The 16,868-nt window shown below is 46.0% G+C and overlaps 1 protein-coding gene across 1 annotated transcript in view; it reads left to right on the top strand.

Annotated features, from left to right (window-relative positions):
- Window positions 1–16,868, top strand: part of DGCR2 (DiGeorge syndrome critical region gene 2) — a 46,252-nt gene that overhangs the window by 23,206 nt on the left and 6,178 nt on the right. The window contains exons 2-9 of the mRNA XM_083373574.1: window positions 849–971; window positions 8,780–8,905; window positions 10,919–11,129; window positions 11,911–11,987; window positions 13,458–13,634; window positions 13,761–13,964; window positions 14,780–14,932; window positions 15,795–16,031. Coding sequence (XP_083229700.1) covers window positions 849–971; window positions 8,780–8,905; window positions 10,919–11,129; window positions 11,911–11,987; window positions 13,458–13,634; window positions 13,761–13,964; window positions 14,780–14,932; window positions 15,795–16,031 — 1,308 coding nt within the window. The remainder of the gene's footprint in view (window positions 1–848; window positions 972–8,779; window positions 8,906–10,918; window positions 11,130–11,910; window positions 11,988–13,457; window positions 13,635–13,760; window positions 13,965–14,779; window positions 14,933–15,794; window positions 16,032–16,868) is intronic.

Here is a 16,868-nt window from a genome sequence, read left to right as displayed (position 1 = left end):
AGCTTAAATAGCCATCGATTGGCACGGCTTCACAGTTTTCAAATAACTGAACAGAACAGAATAACAAGAGTTGGAAGGGACCTTGGAGGTCTTCTAGTCCAACCCCCCTGCTCAAGCAGGAGAACCGTATACCATTCCAGACAAACGGCTATCTAGTCTCTTCTTAAAGACCTCCCGTGTTGCAGCACCCACAATTTCTGGAAGCAAGTCGTTCCACTGGTTAACTGTTCTCACTGTCAGGAAATTTCTCCTTAATTCTAGGCTGGTTCTCGATTAGTTTCAATCAATCAAATCAATCAGTCAGCTGGAAGGGAAATTGGTGGATAGCTAGTGCCCTACGCTTCTGATGGATTCTCGAGGCAAATGTTTCCCGATAAGATATTTAATGAAATGAGAGCTATTGTGAAGGTGTTCATCCTGGCAAGGTTAATTCTAGCTACTGGATGTGTTTCCTGCAGACTTTTGGTGCACAGTTCTCATCTGAACTAAATTACACAGTCCACGATGCGTTTGCTTGCTTTAGCGCCGAAAGATTATGGAGCCAAAGCCAGTTACAACTTTCCTTGATCCTTGCTTAACAGGATTCAGAAGAGCCACCTCTGTTTGCTTCTGCCCCGGGAAGGGAAGTTGGGGGGTGGGAGGGGCGGGGGGGGGGGAAGAGAAAGCAACCCAATCAAAACTTCCTCCAGTAATGTGAAGATTTGACGTTTCTTTCTCGCTGCTCATGCCAACCGTGGGATTAAATTAAATTAAATCTGGGCGCGCTAGCTTCCAGCGGAGGGCTTTGTTGCGGGGTCGGTATTCTTCGCTTTGTAAGCCTGAGAAAGTCTTCTCCTTGTCTCTTGCAGAGATGCGTTGCAACCCCGGGCATTTCACTTGCCGCAGCGGTTCAGTCCAGTGCATCCCCTCGAAGTGGCAATGCGACGGGTGGCCCACCTGTGAGGATGAAAGCGATGAAGTTGGCTGCCCAAGTAAGTGCCCTGAAAGAGGAATGGTGGGTTTCATCCCCAAAGAACATGTTGTTGTTGTTGTTGTTGTTGTTAGCTGCGAAGTCGTGTCCGACCCATTGCGACCCCATGGACAACGTTCCTCCAGGCCTTCCTGTTCTCCACCATCTTCTGGAGTCCCTTTAAGCTCACACCTCCTGCTTCAGTGACTCCGTCCAGCCACCTCATTCTCTGTCGTCCCATTCTTCCAAAGAACATAGAACAGGGCTTTTCAAACTTTTCGCCCGTTGTTACCACTTTTAGGATATGGCAACATCCGAGTATCACCGGTCGCCTAGCAAGGTGTCAAAAACTTGATGACCCCACCAAAAAAGGAAAAAAAGTGATGAAGTACAGGTAGCCCTTGACTTACAACAGTTCTCTTAGTAACTGTTCGAAGTTACAATGGCACTGAAAAAAGTGCCCCCCAAGCCACAGCCGAGCGAGACACCTGCCTGCCCGCCTGGCAGCGCTCTTTCTTCTGTCCGAGGTTTTCATTGTTGTGAGCGTTCCTGTTGAGGATTGGCAGCGGGGGTGGGGTGGGGTGAGTTTGGTTTTTATTCCCCCCCTCCCCCGTCTGCTGGGTGGTTGCAGCAGGTTTTGGTCACTTCACATGACCCTGGGACACTGTGACCGTCATAAATCTGAATCAGTTGCCAAGCATCTGAATGTAAATCACAAGACCCTGGAGATGCTGCAACATTCCAGCTGATCGACGCTTCTTCTGGGCTCAGAAGCACCAGGATCAGCGCCGAGCTCCAGCTGGAGCCTGGTGCTGATCCTGGCGCTTCCGCTGAGCCCTGACAGCCCTGCAGCCCCAGCTGTCTCTCGCTCAGGCTTGTGCGGTGCTGCCACCGGTTCAGTTCGTTCCCCTCCCCCGCTACCACTTTCCTAGGATGGTCGCGTACCACCTGCCAGGTGCCAATGTACCACAGGGGGTACCCGTACCACTGGTTGAAAAGCCCTGCCATAGAACGTAAAGCAGAGACTCCTAGGGCAGGCAGGGACCTTAGAGGTCATCTAGCCCAAACCCTGCTCAAGGGAGGAGACTTTATACCGGAGGCGCCACCAGGGACCGGTTCCGTGGAGAGAGGTTTTTCCACGGACCGGAGGGTGCGTGGTTTTGTGTGCTGCCTGTATCCCACGGATGGGGCTTTGCTTGTTTGTGCGGCCCGGTTGCTGGCATGCTGTGTCCCGGTACTGGTCCACGGACCGGGGGTTGTGGTTGTGCCATCCCAGTCAAATGGTTATGTGGTCTTGTTTTTTGTAAACCTCCAGTGATGGACTACCCATAACTCCAGGAGGCAAGCTGTTCCATTGAAGCATTGTTCTCGCTGTCAGAAAATTTTTCCTTCCATACTACTAAGTTACTAATGTGCCCGGAAAGAACAGGCACGTGTCTATGTGGTGGAATCCACGGGTTAGAGTAGAGGAGGGAGTAGAGAGGTGGTAGAGAAGGCAGTCAGTCTGGGAAGGTCCTTGTAAAATAAATAGGTGATCAACAATCAAGTGCTTTGACATAAGAGTTGTTTGCACCTGACAGTCTGCTAGGCTGCGGGACATTCAGCGGAATTTTTGTCAGCACAAACTAGGCAGGAGAGAATAGTTAATATTGACCGTCTCCCTTTCCTCCATCTTATCCGGAAGCTCTGTTTTAAATTAGTTTGCAGCCGGGGAGCGTAGGATTCAGGTATCAGAAAAGTCTCCTCCGCGTTGTCTCGCTGCCGAAAACTGTTGGAACTTTGAAATGGCCTAGTTGTGCAGCTTCAGAAATACCTCTTGGTTTCTCGCTTACTGTAGGTTAGTTTTGCTTTAGTTTTTTTTTCTTTTCTTGTTTAAACGTTTCTTTCTAAGGTACCGCTGCTTTGAAAAAGGAAGTGAGGACAGATTGAGCCCACGTGTCCACTCTTACCCTCTAATCCATAGCCATTTTCTTGAGGTGTTGGAGAAACACTTTGCACAAGTTGTTAGCCATTCCAGTCACCTCTTCCTCCTCCCCGATTTTAAATCCAGGTTTCGCTCTTATAGTCATATTCTTGCTTTTTTTTAGCAAGGAAAAGGCCCCTGATTTTTCAAGGCCGCATCATTTTTATCTTCTGTATTTATTATATGTTACTGTTGTTAGCCGCCCTGAGTCCTTCGGGAGATAGGGCAGCATATAAGTCCCAATAAATAGATAGATAGATAGATAGATAGATAGATAGATAGATAGATAGATAGATGATAAATAAATATCCCAATAAATAAATAAATAAATAAATAAATAAATAAATAAATAAATAAATAAATAAATAATGTCTGCAGAGTTCTCTTCTGCCCCAAATGGCTGACCGAGGACCTGTGTTTTCTGCCCTTTAGAGGCAGGAAATGTGAAAAGTTTACATAAGCTCCGAAACAAGATTAATGGGGCTTGGCAAGCCGAGAACTCCACACAACTCAGAAAAACAAGCTCCTTTTTCCAGGCGACGTTTGAACTCCACCCCTTAAGATCGGTGGGTTTACCCCCTACAAATGCTAAGTGGGGTCTTCAGCGGCAAGCTGTCGCCTGCCTCTTCTCTTAAAACCCAGCGTAAAAAAAGAGATGAATCAGAGCTCTGCTTCACGTAAGTGAAGCTGAGTTGTTGTTATTATTATTATTATTATTTAATTGCCTTTGAGTGAAGCTGAAAAACCAGAATGTTGAGTGACATTGGCAGAGGAGAAGCCCGCAGAACGAAGTTTCATACAGAGTGGCCAATAAAATTACATAAGAGGCATCTCTCTCTCTTTCTCTCTCTCTCTCTCTCTCTTTTAAATTTCTTCTTTTTAATTGTTGGCTTGCGCTTGCCGACTTAAGATTCTTGTGCTCGCCATTAGCCTCGTCTTCGTGCTGCTTTTGGCAGCCCCAATTTCTATCTCGATTTGAACGAAAGCGTGCTTTTTCTTGCTTCTTTCGCAAAACGGTGTGCAGTTGAAATGGAACGAAAGCAGAACGGCATGCGTGCGGCCCTAGCAGGAAGTGACTCGTTTTGCATGGAATATATAAGAAGCCAAAAATTTTTTTGGGGGGGGGGGGAGACGGGGACATTGAAGGAATTTTTTTTTAGAGCAGTTGGGAAGGGACAAGCCTGTCTGAATCTGTCAGTTTTGAAAGCTGAGTTTATGTGTGCAGACTAGCTTTATAACAACAACAACAACAACAACAACAACAACAACAACAAAGTTGGAAGGGACCTTGGAGGTCATCTAGTCAAACCCCCGGCTCAGGCAGGAAACCCTATGTTATTTCTGACCAATGGCTGTCCAGTCAATAATAATAATAATAATAATAATAATAGTAGTAGTAGTAGTAGTAATAGTAGTAATAGTAATAATATAATAAAAAAAGGTAAAGGTAAAGGTTCTCCCGCACATGCGTGCTAGTTGTTTCTGACTCTAGGGGCCAGTGCTCATCTCCGTTTCAAAGCCGAAGAGCCAGCGTTTGTCCGAGGACGTCTCCGTGGTCACGTGGCCGGCATGACTAGATGCCAAAGGCGCACGGAACGCTGTTACCTTCCCACCATAGTGGTTGCTATTTTTGTACTTGCATTTTTACGTGCTTTCGAACTGCTAGGTTGGCAGAAGCTGGGACGAGTAACAGGCGCTCACTCTGTTACGCGGCACTCGGGATTCGACCCGCCAAACTGCCGACCTTCCGATCGACAAGCTCAGTGTCCTAACCCACTGAGCCACCGCGTCTCTAATAATATAATAGTAATAGTAATAATAGTGATGATAGTAATAATAAACAATCAGCATGTTCCATACAGTATTCATTCATTTATTTCTTGATTATTTTTACAAATAACAAAGCTGTGAACATATCCAACATACCTTCCTCCGCCTATTTTCCCCACCACAACAACCCTGCGATAATGGCTCATTATTACAATCCTTCCTTCCTTCCTTCCTTCCTTCCTTCCTTCCTTCCTTCCTTCCTTCCTTCCTTCCTTCCTTCCTTCCTTCCTTCCTTCCTTCCTTCCTTCCTTCCTTCTCACACATCATTGCCGACCTGAACTTTTTTAACATGGTCATTTTGACTAAGCCAGAGTTGGTCGGGTTTACACAAAACGTTAGGTCAACAGAGGCCTGCAAACCACATCACAACAGCTCCACCTGACATGTGATCTAGGGCTGTGCAAAATGTGTTTGGAATCTGAAGTATTTTGAAATTTAAAATGGTTTGCTTTTTGACTCTTTGAAGCCCTTCCAGAATAATTGAGAGAAACCTGCTTCAACTTGAAGCAGTTGTTTCAGCCTCCCAACGAGAACATCCTGACCTCAAAACATTCCCCTTTGGGATTTTCTTTTCCTTTCTTTTTGGTCTGTTCCTAGCATGAGCCCAGCGATAGGTCTTAAATTTGTTTTCCTCTGGAGCCCATGCTAATTTGAAGCACATGTACCTATTAATAAAGGAGAATATTTGTAGCTCAGGGTTGACATGAGGGGTCCTTGGCGCTCTCTGAGCTTGGTTGTTTTCTTGAAGATATTTCATTACCCAAACTAGGGAAGTCATCAGGGCTAGACGGGAGTGGGGTTAGGAGGAGGGGGGGGAGGAGGAGGAGGAGGAGGAGGAAGAGGAGGAAAAGGACTGTGGGGTCCTTGGTGCTCTCTGAGCTTGCTTCTTTTCTTGCAGATGTTTCATTAGCCAAACTAGGTAACACTGGGAGTGGGGTTAGGAGGAGGAGGAGGAGGAGGAGGACTGTGGGGTCCTTGGTGCTCTCTGAGCTTGCTTCTTTTCTTGCAGATGTTTCATTAGCCAAACCAGGTAACACTATCAGTGCTAGAATACAGTGGCACTGAAGATGTTACCTAGTTTGGCTAATGAAATGTCTGCAAGAAAACAAGCACGCTCAGAGAGCACCAAGGACTCCACAGGTACCTATGCATGCAGTGCGTATTTGCAGGTCCACATTTTTTGACCTGATTTCATTTTTTATCTGATTTCTTTCTGCTAAAGGAAAAGAAACAACAGCAGAAGCTATCTCAAAACCAAGCCAATGTTCGGTAGATCCTCACTGATAATCGGATATCGAATTGAGAAACAGCCAACACAGTCCTAAGGCAGCGTTAATAGAGGGATAGAATCAAGATCACATGAAGTGGGGGAATCATACTGGTTAGGGGCTTTTCAGTCATGCATTTGACTCTGTTCCTCATTCTTTAGAAGTGGTTTTGTTTTTAATTGCTGAGATCGCCAGTCTTTCAGTTCTCCACCCCTGTGGAGCAGTTTTAGTTAGCTGCCCCTGAGCTAAGTTTGCAGGGTCATTTTTTTGTGGATTATTATTTAATCTTAAGGATAAACTGCCCACAAACTTCAATGTACCTCCCAGCTATCTCCCTAGGGACTTGTCATAGTTTTCTGTCCCATCTGAAATGATGGGATGAGGTTGATATCTAGAACAAGTAAGTCCTTGACTTAAGACCACACTTAAGCCCTACTCTACTCTACTCTACTCTACTCTACTCTACTCTACTCTACTCTAATTCTATTCTATTCTATTCTATTCTATTCTATTCTATTCTATTCTATTCTATTCTATTCTATTCTATTCTATTCTATTCTATTCTATTCTATTCTATTCTATTCTATTCTATTCTATTCTATTCTATTCTATTCCCATTCCATTCCTCTATTCTATTCTATTCTATTCTGTTCTGTTCTGTTCTGTTCTATTCTATTCTATTCTACTCTACTCTACTCTACTCTACTCTACTCTACTCTACTCTACTCTACTCTACTCTACTCTATTCTATTCTATTCTATTCTATTCTATTCTATTCTATTCTTATTATAATTTCATTCTGTAAAGGTTTTCCCCCAATCTGTTTCTTCCTACATCAAACATGTTAGGATATTCACTCATCCATTGTGATTCAGAAGCCATTTTGCTCAGACCTCTTGGGAACTGAGTCACAATCTAGGTATCCTCTTGAACATGGTGGCCTTAATTACAGTCCTCTAACTTGACAGGGAGGCCATGGAAAGGATATGACAGCAGGGGCATGGCAGATTGTGTAACGATTGGGTCAGAACAGCTTCTTTTGCTGTCAACGTGAGTCTTGGGGAAGCTGAGTAGATCCCAAAGGAAGGCTCCACCTTGGTCCAATGGCCAGCCACTGTCTTTCAACTTCAAAAGCTTCTACTAGGGTCAGCAGTGACTCACAGACACTTAAAAACCCAACTAATCTTCCTCTCCTCCACAACAGTTTCTGTAAATAAAGTGAAGGGTAATCAGTGTCAACTATATTGCGTGTAACCTACTTAATGGCCAGGTTTGGGCTGATTTTGTTTTGCAGGGTTGAGCATGACTAAATCTGAGTTGAACCATTCCTTAAATGTTGGCTGGCTTTGTTTGAATGTAGAGATTATTTCCAGGTTGGTAAAAGTTTGTTCCAGAGACCATCCATGTTTGCTTACCCTGGAGGGATTCTCCCTCTTGACATATACAACCACAATTGTTGTAAAGTGAGATGTTAAGTGAGTTTTGCCCCGTTTTACAACCCATTCTTGCCGCAGTCATCCAGTGAATCACTGCCGTTCTTAAGCTGGGAACGTGGTTATTCTGATTTTTCCCCCCACTGACTTTGCTCGTCAGAAGGTCACCAAGGGGGATCCTGCAAAGGTCACAAATATGAGTCAGTTGATCACATCACCAGGTGTGAATCTTGCAACCCGTCGTAAGTGCAATCAATGGTCATAAGCCACTCTGATGTTTGAACGGTCACCAGACGAGCTGCTGTAACTCGAGGACAAACTGCACAGCTTCTCAAGTTGAGAAAGGGCACAATAATTAGCGTGGCAGAGTCCGTTTCAGAACTTTTCCTCTTAGAAATACCTCAATAAGACGTAGATTTCTGTTGGCAGAGATTCTCTCTCCTCATTTAGGTCAACCTATCTCCGCAGTCTTGGAAGAACGCTCGCCTGCCGGTTTGGAGCTCAAAGTTTTGCTGACGCCAGCAGAGTGATAAAAATTATTTGAACATTCAGATAAACAGTTTGCAGGCGTCCCCGTTTATGGCTGTTCTTGTGGGCTACTAAGGAAAGCCGAGGTGTTTTAAAGAACCCCGGCACAGAAGAAATAACATGGGCGAAATAGCCTCACATTTCTTATCAAACAAAGAAGGGTTTTAAGCATATCTCACAATGGTGTAACCGTCCAAAGGACCAGCTGAATTGATCTAATTTCTACAATTGAATTTTCTCTACTTTCTGAGGCCCTTTTATGTGTTTTTTCACGAATTGAGACAAATTGTAGGCCCGTTGAGCATCTTAATAATAGGTAAAGGTTCCCCTGCACATGCGTGCTAGTCGTTTCTGACTCTAGGGGCCGGTGCTCATCTCCATTTCAAAGCCGAAGAGCCAGCGCTTGTCCGAGGACGTCTCCGTGGTCCTGTGGCCGGCATGACTAGACGCCAAAGGCGCACGGAACGCTGTTACCTTCCCACCGGAGTGGTCCCTATTTTTCTACTTGCATTTTTACGTGCTTTCAAACTGCTAGGTTGGCAGAAGCTGGGACGAGTAACAGGCGCTCGCTCTGCTACGCGGCACTCGGGATTCGACCTGCCAAACTGCCGACCTTCTGATCGACAAGCTCAGCGTCCTAACCCACTGAGCCACCGCGTCCCTTACCTTTTAATAATAGATCATTCTAAATTCTTTTCTGGGGGGGAAAAACGAACGGTTACAGTAATTGGGGTTAAATATGAAAAAAATCACCACCACCACAACCTCTTGCCCAGCCTTGCTCACCTAAAGCCTACCTTTCTCCTAGATTATACAGGGGACCAACGAATTTATCACGGGAAGGAAAATGTGGATTCCAGGCACAGCCGTGGGAGAGGAGGGGACACGACACGCTTCCACACCATCAACATGGCACAGCCGGTTCGCTTCAGTAGTAAGTTGCAGACTTGGAAACAAGAACCAGATCTTGAGGGCATTGAGGAATGGGGAGAAAGAGCTTGTTACCAAGGCAATGCTCAGAAAAGAGGGGCTTGAGCCTAGGCCAAGAAAGTAATTTGTGAAGTCATCTCGGACAAACCCCTTCCCTAGTTTTCCTAGATAAAGGAAAGGGGAAGGCATATTCGGACTGGGAAGATCCGATTACTTAACAGTTGCTACCATATAAGCCATCCTGACCTAGATGGCATTGGCTTCTGAGTTTGGGTCGCTTGGTAGTTGGTCCAAACCTCCTCATTATCAGGCTGGCCCTTTGGTCTAAGGCAGAAGTGTCCAAGCTTGGCAACGTTTAAAGACTGGTGGACTTCAATTCTGGGAGTTGAAGTCCACCAGTCTTAAAAAGTTGCCAAGGATGGATATCCCTGGTCTAGGGGTAGGCAATGGGTGGTCCACATTTTTTGTTGATTGACTCTGTACTCCACACTCGGATGGAATCGGCGGTCCAGTCTCCAAAGGGCTGATGTACAAGTGGGGGAAAAGACAGCAAATCCTTATGGACGTGTAGTCCTCATTTAGCAACCGCCTCATGTAGCGATGTTTGCAGTTAGATGGCTGATGAAAAACTAATTGGGTAGCCAGTCCTCAGATTTACGACCTCTGCAGGCCCGTAAAGCAAAGGGAAGCTGATGCACAACATAAACCTTTGGCTTAATGGCCACTTTGCTTCACCACCAAGTTGCTGGTTGCAGCTGTGGTTGCTAAACAATAAATACATACACACTGCCTGTATGTTTGTGCGTTATTTACTCAATTTATACAGCCGTGTATCCTGCTCCTAGATAGGAAAACGCTGCTTCTGACTTTGTGATCCAAGGAACTTGGGGAGGCTGTACCAAAGATACTTTGGGAGAATCAAACTGAGAAGTCCCAATGAACATTACTTACTTTGTACAGTTACTTGCATTAAACGAAACCTCAAAAAAAAAAAAGCGATTCCAATTAACTTCCCTTAGCAAGATAATTGTACAGTGAACTGTTCTTGCTCTTCAGTCTTTTAAGGCTGCAAATAAATCCCCTTTTTTCTAGTGTAAAAGCTAATGCCGCTTGGCCTGTCTCCAAAAGATATCGCAAACCATTTTCTTGCTTGTGCCTAAAATAAGCAGAAGATGTCTTCAAACGAGAACATCCACCTCAATCTGATTACCGGAGGCAGAATAATATGTAGAAGGGAAGGGTAATGGAATCACGGCTGTAGAAGCTGCTCTGGATTCTGAATGGAGACTCAACCTGAAGGCCAACGATTTAAAAAAAAAAATCCATTTGGATGGGTGTGTTGTTGCTTAAAAAGAACCTTGCTTTAAAAAAAAAAATTAGACACACGGAAAGGTAATTTCTCCTGAATCAAACCATTGATCCACCCATCCATCCAGTTCAATACTTGACTCTGCCGAGTGTCAGCAGCTCTCTTGATGGCTGTGCATCATGAGCCGGTGGGGCCTTGCCTGCAATTAAACCAGCAATATTGGTGCCCAGAAATGAAAGGCTGGTTTTGATTTGCCAGGAAAGGTAAGATGAGCGGCCATGTCTTACAGCAGCCTTGTCAGAGATAATTCCAAATAGGATCTCTCACGTATTGCATTTTAAATCTAGACCTTTTCATTTCAAGCATGGTCTTTTTTTTTTAATATAGGCAGTTTTAGAATGACGTTCTTCCTTCATTGCATTGTGTACAAGAAAAGCTTTCTTCTAAATCTCTTCTTTGCTAGATTTGAACTAAGCCTAATGCAGTGTTTCTCAAGTTTGGCAGCTTTAAGGTGGGTGGACTTCAACTCCCAGAATTCCTCAGCCAACATGTTGAAGTTGAAGTCGACCCATCTTAAAGTTGCCAAGGTTGAGAAATTCTGGCCTGATGTCTTTAGGAATGGCTAAAAACATGCTATTTTTTTGTGGGTGCGTTGAGGTCCTAACTGGGTGGGGAATTGTTTTCCCTTTTCTCTTTCATGTTTCCTAGGGAAATGCCCATCAGGGTGGCACCACTACGAGGGCACCGCCAGTTGCTACAAGGTGTACCTAAATGGAGAGAACTACTGGGATGCTGTACAAACGTGCCAGAAAGTGAATGCTTCCTTAGCCACCTTTACCACCGACCAGGAGCTGAAGTTCATTCTGCAGCAAGAGTGGGACTCTGAGGAGAAGACCTTTGGCCGGAAGGATCAACGCCGGTGAGTGTGCATGGGAGAGGAATTCCAGGGTTCCACTGCAGATGTTGAGGTTGACTTCCAGAGCTGCTGTTGTCGTTGCCCGCGTCCTATTTGTCAACATCAAATTCTCAGATGCCACCTTATGCTTGTTTGTGCTTCGCCCGCTATGTGGTGACAGACTTTCGTGAATTGTGGAGAGGGGAAAAGAAGATGGGAATGCTTGGGGAAACGGAAGTAAGGGCCATATCTCCTCGAGATGCTGCCTCAAGGTCACCCAGCTAGAAGGAGGGGGCCGCATAAAAAAAACACATCTTGCATGAACCTGATTGGTTACATTGGGGTGGGCAATGAGAGATATTTTAGGGAGGGAAAAGTAGAACTTGGGAATTTTGGCGCGTGATTCTCAGTTCTGGCTTTGCAATACTGCAATACATTTGATCTCTAATAAGCAATAGTTTGTTGAGAAATGGAGCCAAGGATTGTTTCTATTTAGAGGTTTAAGTTGTGGCAGGTTCAACGCAAACCTTGAACAGGTTTAATTTTGCCCTCCTCATCCTTGAAGTTGTTTTTTTAGGCTTGAGCAGTGGGTCAAATATATTTTATCTCCTCTGTCATACCAGAGGGGAGTTTGGATATAACAACGAACCTTTGGTGCTTATTTCACCAAATTTCGAACCAGATTCTCGTGTTACTTTATTTTATTTTTTTTTAAAAAATTGCATCAACTTTCCAATGCAGTCTTATCATTATTGAAGTTTTACAACTTGTCTTCCCCCCCCCCCCTCTAAATTTCCAACTGAAGGTTTTGGGTTGGATACCAGTTTGTCATCACCAACCGAAACAATTCCCTTGAAGGCCACTGGGAAGTTGCTTATAAAGGTAAGTTCAGAAATCTGGATCCTCTGGTCCTTAAACTAAAATTGGAACCTTGTTCATTCAATTTGAATACACTTTTATGTCTCTTCGTATATTGAATAATTTCCTGTTTCTGTTAAGGTAAAAGTTCCCCCGCACATGCGTGCTAGTCGTTTCCGACTCTAGGGGCCGGTGCTCATCTCCGTTTCAAAGCCAAAGAGCCAGCGCTTGTCCGAGGACGTCTCCGTGGTCATGTGGCCGGCATGACTAGATGCCAAAGGTGCACGGAGCGCTGTTACCTTCCCACCGTAGCAGTTCCTATTTTTCTACTTGCATTTTTACGTGCTTTCGAACTAAGTTGGCAGAAGTTGGGACGAGTAACAGGCGCTCGCTCTGTTACGCGGCACTCGGGATTCGACCCACCAAACTGCCGACCTTCTGATCGACAAGCTCAGCGTCCTAACCCACTAAGCCACCGCGTCCCCTGTTTCTGTTACATAAAGCATTAAACAGCCAGGTATTAGCTTTGAGGGACGGGAAGACACACCCAAAATTTCCAGGAAAAACCGAAGCTCTAAAAAACCTTTGGGGAAGTGAGTTACAAACATGTGTACACTAAGGAAGTATGTATAAGAATATTTTGCCCACTAGGGGAAATGCCAAGCTTCCTAATGCAGAGACCAAATGCAAACTAGCTAATGTATCATTGACTGGGCTCCTCGATTTCCTCTGAGCTTGGTTGTAGACGTTTCATTTCCCAGCTGTGTAACATCTTCAGTGCCGGGAGTCGGGTGTGCGGAAAGGAGGAGGAAGCAAAGAAGGAGGATGACTGTGGGCTCCTGCGTGCTCTTTGAAATTCACTGTTTTCCTGAAGACATTTCAGGACCCAACTAGGTAACATCACCAATGCTGGAAAAGAGGGAGATTTGATCTCTGCTTGTAACTCCCTTCTAACTCGGATGATGCTCCCTAATTTGGGTCGTAAAACCTCTGCAAGAAAACCAGCAAGCTCAGAGAGCATTTCAACCCCGAGCTACACATATTCTCTTCTGTTGGGATCAATAAGTGTCAGGCTTAAGAGCCAAGAACAGCACAAGGAATGTCTTCAGAGTAGTTTCTTTATTGTTTCTGCCCTATTGACAGGAACCAGATTAAAGCTCAAATCTGCATGACTATTAAATAGATCCTGTGCAAGGATCCACCCTTGGCTCTCTTCCTGCATACCAGAGATTGCGGGCTGGGTCACTTCTTTGTTCCTTGCAAAAGGATACCACCACCCCCTCTTCCTCCTTTCTTTCTTTCTCTCTCTCCCCCCCCCCCCCAAACTCTGGCTGTTCTCCCAACCACAGTGAGGAAAGTGAGAAACTGAATCAAAGCAGACTGGATCAACCTGTTTAGCTTTTAAGTATTTTTTTCCAGCACACACCCAAAGCGGATGGCACCGCGGAGCGTGACAACCCCCCAATCCTCTCTTCCTCTGTCTTGTCATTTCAGGATCGTCCGAAGTATTTCTTCCTCCTAACCCTACATTCAGCACATCACTCTCTGAGAATGAAAACATCCTCTGTGCCCAGTTTCAATGTTCCCATTTCCCAATTCTCCGGCACCACGGTTTTCACAGCTGGTACGCCGAGAACTGCTATGAAAAATCGTCCTTTCTTTGCAAAAGAAGTAAGTTTCTTCCCCCCACCCTCCCCGTCCCCGTTGATAAACCCGCTGGAACAATTTGGAACCCATCTGAAGAGGATTGGCCAAAATAAAGATGGCTTCACCCCCACCCCCAAACCTCTGTTCCAGGCCAGACGTGCGTGGATATCAAAGATAACATCGTCGACGAAGGCTACAATTTCACACCTAAAGGGGACGACCCCTGCTTAAGTTGCACGTGCCACAATGGCGAGCCGGAGATGTGCGTGGCGGCATTGTGCGAGCGACCTCAGGGCTGCCAGCATTACCTGAGGGATCCCAAGGAATGCTGCAAATTTACCTGTTCAGATCCTGGTAGGTCTGGCTTCTCTCAAATCCTGTCTTTATTGCTGTCATGAAGAGCATAAAAGGGGTAAAATGCAAAGTGTTAGGAGTTTTAAAACCTAAAATAAAATAGAGTTTAAAAAAAAACTAACATAAAACTAATGCTAAGAGAGTCAGCGTTGTCTGAAGATGCTTCCGTGGTCGTGTGGCCAGCGGGATAAATAAATACACATAAAAAGTGAGGCAGTTCGGTCTAGTGGTGAAGGCACCAGACTAGGAGCTGGGAGTTAGTGAATTCTAGTCCCGCCTTAGCCATGAAAGCTGGTTGGGTGACGGGCCAATCATCAAGAGATGTTGAGTTCTAGTCCTACTTTAGGCATGAAAGCTGGTTGGGTCATTTTGGGCCAATCACCAGGAGCTGTTGAATTCTAGTCCCACCTTAGCCACAAAAGCCGGCTGAGTTACTTTGGGCCAATCACCAGGAGACTGTGAGTTCTAGTCCCACCTTAGCCACGAGAGCCAGCTGGGCAACTTTGGGTCAGTCCTCCTTTCTCAGCCCAACCCACCTCACCGGGTTGTTGTGGGGAAAATAGGGGGAAGCAGGCCTGTTGGATAGGTCCACTGCCTTGAGTGATTGATAAAAAGAATTTGATGCGGGCGGCAAATGAACATAAGAGGGCTGACTGAAACAATCGCAGTACCAAGCACAAATCCTGTTGTCCTTCCAACAAAACCAGCTCTATTGGGTATATTAACGACCGTTGTAAAAACAGACCTTCCCTCTCGGGTTGGTTCGTCAGGGCGAAACTCAAGGTTGTGGTCTTCCCTCCCTTCCCCTCTTGCAGACGGCAACAGCTTGTTCGACTCCATGGCCAGCGGCATGCGTCTCATCGTCAGCTGCGTCTCTTCCTTCCTCATTTTGTCCCTCCTGCTCTTCATGGTCCACCGGCTGCGGCAGAGACGCCGGGAGCGCATCGAATCCTTGATCGGAGCCAACCGTAAGTGGGGCTCCCACCTTCTCTGAAGGGCGCCCGGGAAAGGTCGGGCAACTAAACGTTTCGGTTTTCCATGACTTGCCTGGGTGGTTTTTTTTTCCCCAAAAGTTGGGATAATAATAATAATAACAATGATAATAATAATAACTAACAATAACAAAAACAACAACAATAATAATGATAACAATGATATTAATAAGTTGGAAGGGACCTTGGAGGTCTTCTAGTCCAACCCCCTGCTCAGGCAGGAAACCCTAGACCATTTCAGACAAATGGCTGTCCAGTCTCTTCTTAAAAACTTCCATACAGTATTTATTCATTTATTTCTTGATTATTTTTACAAATAACAAAGCTGTGAACATATCCAACATACCTTCCTCCGCCTATTTTCCCCACCACAACAACCCTGCGATAATGGCTCATTATTACAATCCTTCCTTCCTTCCTTCCTTCCTTCCTTCCTTCCTTCCTTCCTTCCTTCCTTCCTTCCTTCCTTCCTTCCTTCCTTCCTCCCTCCCTCCCTCCCTCCCTCCCTCCCTCCCTCTCCTTCCTTCCTTCCTGTCTGAGATGGTATAGGTTCTTTTGCTTCAGCAGGGGCTGGACTAGAAGACCTCCAAGGTCCCTTCCAGCTTTCTTCTGGCAAAACACCTGTGTTTCTTAATCCCGTGCAGTTTTCTGCTGACACTGGAGAAACTTGATTTAAATAAGAAGGGGGGGAACCTAAAGCTAAAGAGCAAAAGCTCCACGATTCCGCTTGAAACCCGATGCTTTGTGCAGAACGAACGAAAAGATGAAACCGCAACGATGACGATGATGATGCCCACGGGTGTGTTTTTTTTCCCCTATCCCTGCTCCCCTTTCACAGTGCACCACTTTAACCTGGGCCGGAGGATGCCTGGTTTCGATTACGGTCCAGACGGCTTTGGAACCGGACTCACGCCACTGCACCTTTCTGACGACGGGGAAGGTGGCGCCTTTCACTTCCACGATCCGCCTCCACCCTACACAGCGTACAAATACCCGGACATTCAGCACCCGGATGACCCTCCGCCGCCTTACGAAGCGTCCATCAGCCCAGACAACGTTCTCTGCTCTCCGCCAGGTCTCTTCATTTGGAATTCTTGCCCAAGGCCGTCTGGTTGGCCTTGGCTTCGGCCTTTCCCATGCCGGTTTGACGTGAAGTCTTTGGTGCTCTCTGAGCCGGGCGGTTTTCTAGCGAATGTTTCCTTGCTAAACTGGATCGCTTGCCTCTGTGCTTGAAAGGAGTGGGGTTTGCGGAGCGGTGGTGGAGGAGGAGGAGGACTCTGGGGTCCTTGGTGCTCTCTTGAGCTGGGTGGTTTTCTTGCAGACCTCTCGTGACCTAACTAGGTTACGTGATCAGTGCTCGAAGGGAAGGTGATTTGCAGAATGGAGTGGGAGGAGGAGGAGGAGGAGGAGGAGGACTCCTGTAGGGTCCTTGGTGCTCTCTGAGCTTGGCTTTCTTGGTCTCCGTTGACATATTACATTCTAGTGGCTTGCCTTGTCAGTGTTGGTGGGATGTAATATAAACTTCTAGCACTGATGATGTTACCTGGTTGAGTAATGAAATGTCTGCAAGAAATCAACCCAGCTCAGAGAACACCAAGGACCCCATAATATTCCTCCTCCTCCTCCTCCTCTCCAAACCCTCCTCTCCTCTAGCACTGATGATGTTACCTAGCTGGGTCAGGAAACATCTGCAAGAAATCAACCCAGCTCAGGGAGCACCAAGGACTCCTCATTTCAACCCTGAGCTATTCTCCTTTAGACTATTCTCCTCCCTCCTGATGAAATGCCAAAATTTCGGCAATGGCGCTACGGGCTGGGGTGTTGAAACCCCATCTATCTGGGGCTCCCTCGTGCAAATCCCCGGATCCCAATCTATTAAAAGAGTAAGCGATAATGATCTGGAAGCAGCTAA

The sequence above is a fragment of the Vipera ursinii genome (genome assembly GCF_947247035.1).
Source record: "Vipera ursinii genome assembly, chromosome: 14".
Taxonomy (NCBI): domain Eukaryota; kingdom Metazoa; phylum Chordata; class Lepidosauria; order Squamata; family Viperidae; genus Vipera; species Vipera ursinii.
Note: the sequence above shows the minus strand (reverse complement) of the source record. Positions and strands in the feature narration are given on the sequence as shown.